The sequence below is a fragment of the Bombina bombina genome, chromosome 2 (assembly GCF_027579735.1).
Source record: "Bombina bombina isolate aBomBom1 chromosome 2, aBomBom1.pri, whole genome shotgun sequence".
NCBI lineage: Eukaryota > Metazoa > Chordata > Amphibia > Anura > Bombinatoridae > Bombina > Bombina bombina.
In genome coordinates this window covers 118,659,441-118,674,518 of record NC_069500.1, presented here as the reverse complement: position 1 = coordinate 118,674,518, position 15,078 = coordinate 118,659,441, and the positions used below count along the sequence as shown (strand labels likewise).

The window sequence follows — 15,078 nt, the reverse complement described above, 5'->3', positions numbered from 1 at the left end:
GCAGTTATTTTAGAAGTATTATACAGGTATATAATGCGAGATTTTGCCCAAGGAGCTCACATTCTAAGGGGGTATAATAAGAGACTGCCCATGGAACTTATAGTTTAGAGGTAGCTTTGAATCTTTCTTTTATTCAGCTAGCTATTTCCTTTAGTTCTGTTGGCTTTAAGCACTCAGTATTGTGTTTGGGGAAATATTGTTTCAAGAAATCTGTGTTTGGGGTTTATATATATATATATATATATATATATATATATATTGGAGCAATAGATAGATATGTGTGTCTGTGTGCATGTGACCCTGTGTATGTGTATAACTCTGTGTGTGTATGTGTCTGCGACTATGTGTGTATGTGTGTATGCAAGTGTTTTGCAAGCCCTGGTGAACATTTACTTTGGAAATGCCATGAAAACAAAAACAAAAAGTTTAAACTAGGGGGCAAAAGAATTTTGAGTGCCTAGAGCAGCACAAAACCTGAATACACCACTGGTTCTGTTAACATTTATCCTTCAGCTACTGTCAGCTGCATTTTGAATAACAGCCAATCAGCTTCATCAGCACTGACGCCAGACTTTGCTTTACTGAGATATCATGAGATTTCACTGAAGTCTCATGAGATTTCATAGTAAACTTCCTTAAACTTTGGAGGGAAATAGCATCCCTTTACAATAGGATGAGGCTACTAAGACAATTTTGGGGCAAAATATCTTTCTTTACATAGAGATACTAGACAGCTTTTTACAGCTATGCTGCATCACTTTCAAGTGCTTCAACATTTGGGTAACATGACCCTTTAACATAAGAAATATTTAGATTTATAACCACACTGTCTTTAATCCTATACAGATGCAATTGACGGTCAGTGGAGCTGCTGGTCTTCATGGAGTCCTTGTGATGGTTCTTTAAAAAGGAGGAGGACAAGAGAATGTAATAACCCTGCTCCTCTTAGTGGGGGCAAACCGTGTGAGGCTGACAGCAAACAAGAGGCTAACTGTATAATCTCGCTATTTGCAGATAAGTAAGTGAAATACCAAATGAAATTAATTAAATTAAACATAGCTATTGCCATCTTCTATTTGTAAAAGGCTATACCTCAGAACATATACAATTTTAATTCTGTACCTCAGGGGTGGAGTCTAAAGGCCTGATTATTTAAAGGTTGTTGCTCAGGCAAAATTCTCTGAAAAGATCTGTCAGAGCTACAAAATCCTTCATTAAATTCATTAAAGGCAAATTTACCCTTGATGGCTATATAGCTTGCTAAGCGGCATATCTTACACTTATGTATGCAAAGACGAGACACATACATACAACATGGTGCTCAATAAAATAACCATTTTAAAGCGTATTGAATGTATAAAAACGTATAAATATATTACACACTAACATTTTTATTAAAACACACAGGAAAATGCACATTAACATTAAAGGGAAATTCGAGCCAAAATTGGAATCCACATAGATGCATTTCAGTTTTGAATAGAAGCATTTTTGTAATGTCCATGTATTAGCAAAAATGCTTCTAATAAAAGTTATAGCTTTTACAAAAGTGTATTTAAATATGCACCGTGCACCAGCATTTTAAACACAGCACTTGCTCAGAGATCCTAAAGTGCTTGTACATCTGGTAAAGACTCAATTTGTTAATTGCTGATATGATACAAACCCCCACTGACTCTCTGAGCAGCTACAATATTTAAAATGCTGGTGCAGTGAGAATATCTATCTATGCTTCACTTGCATGTGCAGAGAAAAATGTTAACACTAAAGCAGTGATACCTTTTACTAGAAGCATTTTTGCCAATACATGTATATTGCAAATATGTTTCTAATCAAAGATGTAGTTCATCTATGTACATTTACATTTTGACCGTAATGTCTCTTCAATTAATCTAAACCATTGCACTAAAAGTACATCCAAAACGATGTTGACAGCTAACTTCAGTGTATTCAAAAACAAATGTAAAAAAGGCAAGACACTACACTATTATCAAATTGAAAACATTTTAATAAACACAATTAAAAATAAACATAAAGTGAATCAAATGAAATAGGATGCATATCAAATGAGATAATAAAACATAATGGCAAACATATATAACACAATAAATCCTTAGGCAATTTAAAATGATTAAGGGCTACTATTATGAGTCGGAGTTACACTTGACTCAAATCTATCCTTCGTCCCCCATATCCTATCGCTTTCTACATCCTGCCGCAACCATCTACGCAATATTTCCAAGATTCGTCCTTTTCTGAGTGCTGACACCACAAAGCAAATAATCCACTCCCTTGTTATCTCCCGACTTGACTACTGCAATAACCTACTCGCTGGCCTTCCTCTTTCCCGCCTCTCCCCCTTCAATCCATCCTAAATGCCTCTGCCAGGCTGATCCACCTTTCCCGTCGATCTGTATCTACTGCCCCTCTCTGCGAGTCCCTTCATTGGCTCCCCATTCACAGCAGAATTAAATTCAAAATTCTCACCCTTACATACAAAGCTCTCACCAACACCGCTCCCCTCTACCTACCCTCTCTAATACACAAGTATACTCCAGCCCGTCCACGAAGATCCTACAATGACCTGCTCCTTGCATCCGCGACTATCACCTCCTGTCATGCTAGACTGCAGGACCTCTGTCTTACAGCACCTACCCTCAGGAACACTCTCCCTCGTGCTGTCAGGCTTTGCCCTAATCTTTCTTCCTTTAAATGTTCCCTGAAGACTTTTCTGTTCAGAGAAGCCTACCACCCAACTCAGTAATAAATTAATTTCACTTACCTAACATTTCCCTCATCTAACTCTGTATTAACATCTTTTTCAATCTTGCAGTCCTCACCTCCTGTTTCTCAACCTCCTACCCTTCTAGATTATAAATTCCCACGGGAATAGGGCCCTCAATCCCTCCTGTATGTGTTTGTAAATTTTGTCCTGTCTCTTACAAGTCTTGTATTGTTTTATTTAAATTAATTGTATCCATGGACAGCGCTGTGGAATATGTTGGCGCTTCATAAATAAAGTATAATAATAATAACAGTAAAAGGACAGTAAAACAACACACACAGTTAAAAATATAAATGTATATTAAAGCAAACATTTTAAAAAATATATAAAATTGAAAGAATAATAGTACTTTTTATAGATATATATTTCTATATATATATCTGATACTGTTAATATAAAATACATATGTATACCTATATATCTATAGGAATAGATATGCAGGTATAGGTATATACACATATATAAATAAATATGTATTTAAGAATAAAAAAAACACTATCCTGTAAGGGAACATTGGAATGTGAAATATGTACAGTAAATATACAGTACAATACATATAAATACATATGTATACACAGCTAGGCATATATATATATATATATATATATATATATATATATATATATATATATATATATATAAATGCATTGGAGCCCCTTGCAGTTAGGTAGTTGAAAACGTAAAATATATTTATGCAATATTCATATTTAATAAAGTTTTTAACTATATACAGTGGGGCAAAAAAGTATTTAGTCAGCCATCAATTGTGCAAGTTCTCCCACTTAAGAAGATGAGAGAGGCCTGTAATTTTCATAATAGGTATACCTCAACTATGAGAGACAAAATGTGGAAACAAATCCAGACAATCACATTGTCTGATTTGGAAAGAATTTATTTGAAGGCACGCCAGAAACACGGGGCATCAAGCTTCATACAGAGCTTGATAAATATGCCCCTGGATCATATTATGCAGAACTGAAAAGGAGGCAGATTCTCCAAAGCTCTCTGGGCCGGTGAGATTCTATAAGAATGCTCGCCAGCCCTTCAATCTCCCTGGTGCTAAGGGGGCGTATACATTACAAAAGTGCACAATACAATTTGTCATTTAAAAATCATACAAAATAAATAATTGAATCATTCACATAAAAGTATGCAATAAAAATTTTTATTTTTAAGATGCATCAAATATTGTAACAAATTTCTTCATCAAAAATTGTATTTTATCAAAAATGTAAAATTTGTATGTAAATTACACAGGAATAAATCGTATTAAATATGCACAGTGTAAATTGTAATTAAAGTTCACTGGATGTGACAAAATTAGAAATGTATAAATTAGCGATTTATACTGGCTGCAGGATCTATTTTTTAAGGTGCCTCCCCTGATTCCTACTAACTTCACTCTATGGAGCAAAGTGTCCCTTTCCAGTGAGCTCCATTACTTTATATAGGAGCCGTCTCGCCAATCACAGGGACTGCCCCCTTTTTTACAATAATTCCACCACAGCAGCCCCTACAAAGTTCAGCGTGAAAAACCACATCTGATCTGGTGAGATTTAGAGAATTTGCCCTAAGATATGGCAGATAAACTTTGTGTTTTCAACTCATTCCTCTAATTTGCCTGTTTTGATACCCCAGTAATTGTATTTTCTGTATGTTAAAATTCCAATGAGCACATCTCCAATAGCACCAACGGCCACCAACATCAAGAGAGATTATGACTAGATTTGTGTCTCCGGTTTGTCCTCTCATATAACTGAAGTGGGGGCAATTAAAGGGTTAAATATATGTGGGAATACCAGATCATTTGACATTATATTTATATACATTTTTCCAATAAAAGTAGAAACCCTACAGATAAATACAGTTATAGGAATTTATTAGGAGAATGGAGATTTTCTACAGAAATATAACTGAACAGTCTGTTGCCTGTCATAGTGCCACACTACCATGACTTTTAATGAAAAGATAAATTTTCTTTGTCTTGCTGGAATTCAAAGCATTTTTGACAAGGGCTCTGGTAATGCACTGAAATCTGGGTTCTGTACTATTCAGCTTGTCAGCTGTGTTCTAAAAATTCCCACAATCTGCCTGTTTCTGAGCACTGATTTCCTTTTCTGCTGACCTTACTTTCTCTACTTGACTCATTCTCCCAGACATCAACTTCTTGATATTAAAAAATAAAAAGCTTACCCATACAGTTAATTCATGTACCATACTCTATACCACTCTAACTTTCATAAGTATCCATTCATTTTGAACACCACCTATGTGATTATTTTCTTTTAATTAAACTGCCTTAAAGTTTTTACTTACATAAAAGAAAGTTTTGAGTTGCTTTGCTGAAAACAACTTTATAAAGGAATGTTAAATACAGTAGAATTGCATCAAATGCATAATAAAAAGACAATGCAATAATGCAGAGGGTGCTATTCTCAAAAACTTGCAGCACAGAGAGAAAATCATCAGCTTATTTTATTGAGCACTATATTGTAATGTAAGTGTCTCTCCTCACTTTCAGGTAGATTACGAGTCTTGCATTATGTAGTTAGAACAGGTGAGGGGAGCTATTGTATGTCTAAAGATATGTAGAATATGTAAAAACTACTAAATTTGTAGATTAAGAATGAGTAACTATGTAGAGTGTATAATAAATAATTGTGCTTAATGCAAAACAATGCTACAGGGTAAATTGTGAGTTGAAGAGGTTAATACAGTTGGACGAAACAATGAAAGAGTATAACCCAAAGCAATGCAATATTTAAAAAAGTACGATTTTAATATAATATTGAGAATAACAAGAATTACAATTTGAAATTTAAAACATATAAAATGACAACGTTGTCTAAGATTTGATGCAATAGTGAATAATGAAGATTAATTGAAATTAAAAAGAGATCAATCTTTTTTTAAAAAGTTACTTTGTTATAAAATATCTCTGATGCGCTGAAATTTGTGTCTCACAGTGCAGTGGATTTATTGCTAAATGTCTGTAATAGCAAAATGTAAAGATCGGCTTTTATTGAAAATAATAGTAGTGTCACTTATTAGCCGTCTTATTAGGTAAATTTAGAGACCACTTAGCTTATGTAGGTAGATGATATCCTAAGTTAAAACAATGAATAAATAGTACCTTTGAGTGTTGTGTCACACACTTCTGCTTTTTAGCAAGTATCAAACCGTGTTAGAAATGGACAGAATTTTGTATCTGCCCTCCTGGTTTTTGCGTATTGTGATAAGCTAAAGTTAAAGCTGATTGACCGGTGGTGGTGTTGAAGCGGTTAAGCCTCTCCACTTGTTGTTTGTAGTAATCCTTATGGAATAAAGGAATGATCCGGAGGGGTATATACAATACCAAAGATGCAGGGGTGCTATTAGTAATAGCTGTGGATCTGAAGTTATGATGTTGTCCGTTCGTAGCGTTCCTTTTGAGGCTTTAAAGTGAAGGAATGATCCGGAGGGGTATATGCAATACCAATGATGTAGGGGTGCTATTAGTAATAGCTGTGGATCTGATAATAAGATGTTATCCGTTCAACCTTCATAAGGTGATGAGATCCCAGTGATGTAGTTCAGTGTAGAATACGCTCTATCCCAGGTCTGTTGTTATGGAGTTCCAAAGTTGGGGTAATCTGTGTGAAGTTGTTTGCAACTGAAAGCCGTTGCAAAGTTTGTAGCTGAAAGCCGTTGCAAAGTTTGTAGCTGAAAGCCGTTGCAAAGTTTGTAGCTGAAAGCTGTTGCATAAACGGGGTAATCTGTGTGAATTAGTTTAAATCACAGACACAGTTTGTGACTGTAAGCCGTTGCTGTCTTTATTACCAGCTTGCAAAACTGGTAGTATTGCTATTGGCATACAAATGTTCTGGTAGGGCTTTTTAAAAACGGTTTGTACCGGCTCAGGTAATTACTACTGTGTAATCCAAACACAGTGTGGAGTTAGAGTGTGGGCAGATCTACGCGTTTCGGCCCTAGCCTTTATCAAGTCTTGCATTATGGCTTTTAACGCTGCAAAAATGGCAATTTCTGCGTAATGGCAGTAACGCAGCTATTGTGAGCCGTGTCGGTATAGCTATACCGCAAGCATTTTAGCTTGCAATGCAATGTCCATTCTTGGATTTTAGAAGCTCTCATCCTATTGGCTGATTTGAATTTGAAGAATCAAATCAGCCAATAGAAATGCAAGGTACGCCATTTTGAAACAGCTACCTTGCATTGAAGCTTCAGTGTACGGCGGGGACCGTATGAAGAGGATGCTCCGCGCTGGATGTCTTCGCCGCACCACCCGGATGAAGATAGAAGGGGCGTCTTGGATGAAGATGTCGCCGCCTGGATGAAGACTTCTCGCCGCCTGGATGTCTGGATTTCAGCAACCGTGAGTAGATATTCTGGGGTTAGCGTTAGTGTTTTTATTTTTTGGGGTGTTTTTTTTTTTCAGATTAGGGTTTGGGCTTTTGAAAAAGAGCTAAATGCCCTTTTAAGGGCAATGAAAAAGAGCTGAATGCGCTTTTAAGGGCAAAGCCCATTCAAATCCCCCTTTAGGGGCAATAGGTATCTTAGATTAGATTTTTAGAGTAAGGTTTTTTTATTTTGGGGGGTTGGTTGGGTGGTGGGTTTTACTGTTGATGAGACTTTGTATTTTTTTTACAGGTAGGGTAGGTAGGGGGTGTTTTTATTTTGGGGGGGCTTTTTATTTTTATAGGGCTATAAGATTAGGTTTAATTGTTTTTATTTTTGTTAATTTTGTTTATTATTTTTTGTAAGCTTAGTGTTTTTTATTTTTCGTAATTTAGTGTTTATTATTTTTTGTAATTTTAGATTTTTTAAATTTTTCTCGTAGTGTTAGTTTTTTTTAATAACTTTTATTAGTATCGGTGATGTCGGAAGTGGCAGATTAGGGGTTAATAACTTTATTTAGGTGTCGGCGATGTCGGGGAGAGCAGATTAGGGGTGTTTAGATTTGGGGTTTATGTTAGGGTGTTAGGTTTAAACGTAACAGTTTTTTTCCCCATAGACATCAATGGGGTTGCGTTACGGAGATTTTTCATTCCGCCCTTTAAAGGGCTATTGGTAGTTTAGATTAGATTAGGGGGTGTTTTTATTTTGGGGGGGCTTTTTTATTTTCATAGGGGTTAGGTTTAATTTTTTTTTTATCATTTGGTTTATTATTTTCTGTAATGTTAGATTAATTTAAACTTAGTTTTTTAATTTTTAAAGTAATGTTAGTTTTTTTTTATTTAATTGTAATTTAGTATTTTTTAATTTTAGGTAATTGGGGTTAATTTAGGGTGTGTTAGGTTAGGGGGCTTAGTAATTTAATTACGGCCAGATTACGAGATTTGCGTTATGGCTGGCTCGCTGCTAACTTGCAAGTTATTTCCACCGCTCACCTTTAACAGCGCTGGTATTACAGGTTTGCAAAAACCCGGCGTTAGCAGGCAATATTGCAGCGTTGAGCTCCTTTGAGCTCCATACCGCACCCAAATACCAGCGCTGCAGTGAGCTGTTTTTACGTGCTCGTGCACGATTTCCCCATAGAAATCAATGGGGAGAGCCGGCTAAAAAAAAGCCTAACACTTGCAATAATGGAGCGTAAAACTCCGTAACGCAGCACCATTGATTCTTATAGGGAATGAAAAAGTTATGTTTAAACCTAACATCCTAACATAAACCCGAGTCTAAACACCCCTAATCTGCCGCCCCGACATCACCGCCACCTACATTATACTTATTAACCCCTAATATACTGCCCCCGACATCGCCGCCACCTACATTATACTTATTAACCCCTAATCTGCCACCACCGACATCGTCGCCACCTACATTATACTTATTAGCCCCTAATCTGCCGCCCCCAATGTCGTTGCTACCTACCTACACTTATTAACCCCTAATCTGCCTCCCCAACGTCGCCGCCACTATGCTAAAGTTATTAACCCCTAAACATAACCCTAAGTCTAACCCTAACCCTAACAACCACTAACTTTAATATAATTAAAATAAATCTAAATAAAAATTACAATTAATAGCTAAATAATACCTATTTTAAACTCAATAGTTACCTGTAAAATAAACCTAAGATAGCTACAATATAACTAATAGTTACATTGCAGCTATCTTAGGTGTTATTTTTATTTTACAGGTAAGTTTGTATTTATTTTAACTAGGTAGACTAGTTAGTAAATAGTTATTAACTATTTACTAACTACCTAGCTAAAATAAATACAAAGTTACCTGAAAAATAAAACCTAACCTGTCTTACACTGACACCTAACATTACATTACAATTAAATAAATTACATTAATTATTTTTTTGTAATTAAATCTAAATTACAAAAAATAATAAACTCTAAATTACAAAAAAATAAACACTAAATTACACAAAATAAAAAAGAAATGATCAAATATTTAAACTAATTACACCTAATCTAATAGCCCTATCAAAATAAAAAAGACCACCCAAAAAAAAAAAAAAAATCCTAGCCTAATCTAAATTGCTAATAGCCCTTAAAAGGGCCTTTTGCAGGGCATTGCCTCAAAGAAATCAGCTCTTTTACCTGTAAAAAAAATACAAACAACCCCCCCAACAGTAAAACCCACCACCCACACAACCAACCCCCCAAATAAAAACCTACCTAAAAAACCTAAGCTCCCCATTGCCCTGAAAAGGGCAATTGGATGGGCATTGCCCTTAAAAGGGCATTTAGCTCTTTTACATTGCCCAAAGACCCTAATCTAAAAATAAAACCCACCCAATAAACCCTTAAAAAAAAACTAACACTAACCCCCGAAGATCCACTTCACAGTTTATGAAGACCAGACATCCATCCTCATCAAGCCGGGAGAATTCTTCATCTAAGCGGGCAGAAGTCCTCAACGAAGCCGGAAGAAGTCTTCATCCAAGCGGCAAGAAGTGGTCCTCCAGGCGGGCAGAAGTCTTCTTCCAGATGGCATCTTCTATCTTCATCCTTCCGACGCGGAGCGGCTCCATCTTCAAGACATCCGGTGCAGAGCATCCTCTTCTTCCGATGGCTACTGAAGAATGAATGTTCCTTTAAGGGACATCATCCAAGATGGCGTCTCTTGAATTCTGATTGGCTGAGAGAATTCTATCAGCCAATCGGAATTAAAGTTGAAAAGATCCTATTGGCTGATGCAATCAGCCAATGGGATTGAGCTCGCATTCTATTGGCTGATTGGAACAGCCAATAGAATGCGAGCTCAATCACATTGGCTGATTGGATCAGCCAATAGGATTGAAGCTCAATCCTGTGGCTGATTGCATCAGCCAATAGGATTTTTTCAACTTTAATTCCGATTTGCTGCTAGAATTCTATCAGCCTATAGGAATTCAAGGGACGCCATCTTGGATGAAGTCCCTTAAAGGAACCTTCATTCTTCAGTAGCCGTCGGAAGAAGAGGATGCTCCGCGTCGGAAGGATGAAGATAGAAGATTTCATCTGAAAGAAGACTTCTGCCCGCCTGGTGGACCACTTCTTGCCGCTTGGATGAAGACTTCTCCCGGCTTCGTTGAGGACTTCTGCCCGCTTGGATGAAGACTTCTCCTGGCTTGATTAGGATGGATGTCCGGTCTTCAAAAACTGTAAGTGGATCTTCGGGGGTTAGTGTTAGTTTTTTTTAAGGGTTTATTGGGTGGGTTTTATTTTTAGATTAGGGACTTTGGGCAATGTAATATAGCTAAATGCCCTTTTCAGGGCAATGGGGAGCTTAGGTTTATTTAGATAGGATTTTATTTGGGGGGTTGGTTGTGTGGGTGGTGGGTTTTATTGTTGGGGGGGGTTGTTTGTATTTTTTTTTACAGGTAAAAGAGCTGATTTTTTGGGGGCAATGCCCCGCAAAAGGCCCTTTTAAAGGCTATTGGCAGTTTAGTTTAGGCTAGTTTTTTTTATTTTGGGGGGCTATTAGATTAGGTGTAATTAGTTTAAATATTTGATCATTTCTTTTTTATTTTGTGTAATTTAGTGTTTATTTTTTTGTAATTTAGAGTTTATTATTTTTTGTAATTTAGATAATTGTATTTCTGTTTTATTTTACAGGTAACTTTGTATTTATTTTAGCTAGGTAGTTAGTAAATAGTTAATAACTATTCACTAACTAGTCTACCTAGTTAAAATAAATACAAACTTACAAGTAAAAAAAAAATAACACCTAAAATAGCTACAATGTAACTATTAGTTATATTGTAGCTAGCTTAGATTTTATTTTACAGGTAAGTATTTAGTTTTAAATAGGTATTATTTAGTTATTAATTGTAATTTTTATTTAGATTTATTTTAATTATATTAAAGTTAGTGGGTGTTAGGGTTAGGGTTAGACTTAGGGTTATGTTTAGGGGTTAATAACTTTAGTATAGCGGCGGCAACGTTGGTGGCAGCAGATTAGGGGTTAATAAGTGTAGGTAAGTAGCGACGACATTGGGGGTGGCAGATTAGGGGTTAATAAGTATAATATAGGTGGCGGCGACATTGGGGCAGCAGATTAGGGGTTAATAAGTATAATGTAGGTGGCGACGATGTCGGGCGGCAGATTAGGGGTTAATAATATTTAACTAGTGTTTGCGATGCAGGAGTATGGCGGTTTAGGGGTTAATGTTTATTATAGTGGCGGTGATGTCCGGAGCGGCAGATTAGGGGTTAATAATTTTATTTTAGTGTTTGCGATGTGGGAGGGCCTCGGTTTAGGGGTTAATAGGTAGTTTATGGGTGTTAGTGTACTTTTTAGCACTTTAGTTATGAGTTTTATGTTACGGCTTTGTAGGGTATAGGCTGTACCGCTCACTTTTTGGCCTCCCAGGCAAACTTCTAATACCGGCGCTATGGAAGTCCCATTGAAAAAGGACTTTTTGAAAGCTGCGGTAGTTACGTTGCGTGACGGCCAAAAAAGTGTGCGGTACAGCTATACCTGCAAGACTCGTAATACCAGCGGTAGTGAAAAAGCATCGTTATGAGGCTTTTTCATTCATAACGCAAAACTTGTAATCTAGCTGTGAGTTATTTGCATTGTGGGAGGTTGGAGGTTTAGGAGTTAAAGGGACACTGAACCCAAATTTGTTCATTTGTAATTCAGAAAGAGCATGCAATTTTAAGTAACTTTCTAATTTACTCCTATTATCAATTTTTCTTCGTTCTCTTGCTATCATTTTTTTAAAAATCAGGCATCTAAGCTTTTTTTTTTGTTTCAGTACTCTGGACAGCACTTTTTTATTGGTTTTAAGGGCAAAGCCCATTCAAATCCCCCTTTAGGGGCAATAGGTATCTTAGATTTTTTTAGAGTAAGGTTTTTTTATTTTGGGGGGTTGGTTGGGTGGTGGGTTTTATTGTTGATGAGACTTTGTATTTTTTTTACAGGTAGGGTAGGTAGGGGGTGTTTTTATTTTGGGGGGGCTTTTTATTTTTATAGGGCTATAAGATTAGGTTTAATTGTTTTTATTTTTGTTAATTTTGTTTATTATTTTTTGTAAGCTTAGTGTTTTTTATTTTTCGTAATTTAGTGTTTATTATTTTTTGTAATTTTAGATTTTTAAAATTTTTCTCGTAGTGTTAGTTTTTTTTAATAACTTTTATTAGTATCGGTGATGTCGGAAGTGGCAGATTAGGGGTTAATAACTTTATTTAGGTGTCGGCGATGTCGGGGAGAGCAGATTAGGGGTGTTTAGATTTGGGGTTTATGTTAGGGTGTTAGGTTTAAACGTAACAGTTTTTTTCCCCATAGACATCAATGGGGTTGCGTTACGGAGATTTTTCATTCCGCCCTTTAAAGGGCTATTGGTAGTTTAGATTAGATTAGGGGGTGTTTTTATTTTGGGGGGGCTTTTTTATTTTCATAGGGGTTAGGTTTAATTTTTTTTTTATCATTTGGTTTATTATTTTCTGTAATGTTAGATTAATTTAAACTTAGTTTTTTAATTTTTAAAGTAATGTTAGTTTTTTTTTATTTAATTGTAATTTAGTATTTTTTAATTTTAGGTAATTGGGGTTAATTTAGGGTGTGTTAGGTTAGGGGGCTTAGTAATTTAATTACGGCCAGATTACGAGATTTGCGTTATGGCTGGCTCGCTGCTAACTTGCAAGTTATTTCCACCGCTCACCTTTAACAGCGCTGGTATTACAGGTTTGCAAAAACCCGGCGTTAGCAGGCAATATTGCAGCGTTGAGCTCCTTTGAGCTCCATACCGCACCCAAATACCAGCGCTGCAGTGAGCTGTTTTTACGTGCTCGTGCACGATTTCCCCATAGAAATCAATGGGGAGAGCCGGCTAAAAAAAAGCCTAACACTTGCAATAATGGAGCGTAAAACTCCGTAACGCAGCACCATTGATTCTTATAGGGAATGAAAAAGTTATGTTTAAACCTAACATCCTAACATAAACCCGAGTCTAAACACCCCTAATCTGCCGCCCCCGACATCACCGCCACCTACATTATACTTATTAACCCCTAATATACTGCCCCCGACATCGCCGCCACCTACATTATACTTATTAACCCCTAATCTGCCACCACCGACATCGTCGCCACCTACATTATACTTATTAACCTCTAATCTGCCGCCCCCAATGTCGTTGCTACCTACCTACACTTACTAACCCCTAATCTGCCTCCCCAACGTCGCCGCCACTATGCTAAAGTTATTAACCCCTAAACATAACCCTAAGTCTAACCCTAACCCTAACAACCACTAACTTTAATATAATTAAAATAAATCTAAATAAAAATTACAATTAATAGCTAAATAATACCTATTTTAAACTCAATAGTTACCTGTAAAATAAACCTAAGATAGCTACAATATAACTAATAGTTACATTGCAGCTATCTTAGGTGTTATTTTTATTTTACAGGTAAGTTTGTATTTATTTTAACTAGGTAGACTAGTTAGTAAATAGTTATTAACTATTTACTAACTACCTAGCTAAAATAAATACAAAGTTACCTGAAAAATAAAACCTAACCTGTCTTACACTGACACCTAACATTACATTACAATTAAATAAATTACATTAATTATTTTTTTGTAATTAAATCTAAATTACAAAAAATAATAAACTCTAAATTACAAAAAAAGAAACACTAAATTACACAAAATAAAAAAGAAATGATCAAATATTTAAACTAATTACACCTAATCTAATAGCCCTATCAAAATAAAAAAGACCACCCAAAAAAAAAACCCTAGCCTAATCTAAATTGCTAATAGCCCTTAAAAGGGCCTTTTGCAGGGCATTGCCTCAAAGAAATCAGCTCTTTTACCTGTAAAAAAAAATACAAACAACCCCCCCAACAGTAAAACCCACCACCCACACAACCAACCCCCCAAATAAAAACCTACCTAAAAAACCTAAGCTCCCCATTGCCCTGAAAAGGGCAATTGGATGGGCATTGCCCTTAAAAGGGCATTTAGCTCTTTTACATTGCCCAAAGACCCTAATCTAAAAATAAAACCCACCCAATAAACCCTTAAAAAAAAACTAACACTAACCCCCGAAGATCCACTTCACAGTTTATGAAGACCGGACATCCATCCTCATCAAGCCGGGAGAATTCTTCATCTAAGCGGGCAGAAGTCCTCAACGAAGCCGGAAGAAGTCTTCATCCAAGCGGCAAGAAGTGGTCCTCCAGGCGGGCAGAAGTCTTCTTCCAGATGGCATCTTCTATCTTCATCCTTCTGACGCGGAGTGGCTCCATCTTCAAGACATCCGGTGCAGAGCATCCTCTTCTTCCGACGGCTACTGAAGAATGAATGTTCCTTTAAGGGACATCATCCAAGATGGTGTCCCTTGAATTCTGATTGGCTGAGAGAATTCTATCAGCCAATCGGAATTAAAGTTGAAAAGATCCTATTGGCTGATGCAATCAGCCAATGGGATTGAGCTCGCATTCTATTGGCTGATTGGAACAGCCAATAGAATGCAAGCTCAATCGCATTGGCTGATTGGATCAGCCAATAGGATTGAAGCTCAATCCTGTTGGCTGATTGCATCAGCCAATAGGATTTTTTCAACTTTAATTCCGATTTGCTGCTAGAATTCTATCAGCCTATAGGAATTCAAGGGACGCCATCTTGGATGAAGTCCCTTAAAGGAACCTTCATTCTTCAGTAGCCGTCGGAAGAAGAGGATGCTCCGCGTCGGAAGGATGAAGATAGAAGATTTCATCTGAAAGAAGACTTCTGCCCGCCTGGTGGACCACTTCTTGCCGCTTGGATGAAGACTTCTCCCGGCTTCGTTGAGGACTTCTGCCCGCTTGGATGAAGACTTCTCCTGGCTTGATTAGGAT

General features: G+C 36.6%; 1 protein-coding gene across 1 annotated transcript in view; it reads left to right on the top strand.

Moving 5' to 3' along the window:
- The window catches only part of LOC128648518 (complement component C6-like), a 195,259-nt gene that overhangs the window by 88,091 nt on the left and 92,090 nt on the right, over positions 1-15,078 (top strand). The window contains 1 exon segment of the mRNA XM_053701238.1: positions 847-1,018. Within this exon segment, the coding sequence (XP_053557213.1) occupies positions 847-1,018 (172 nt within the window).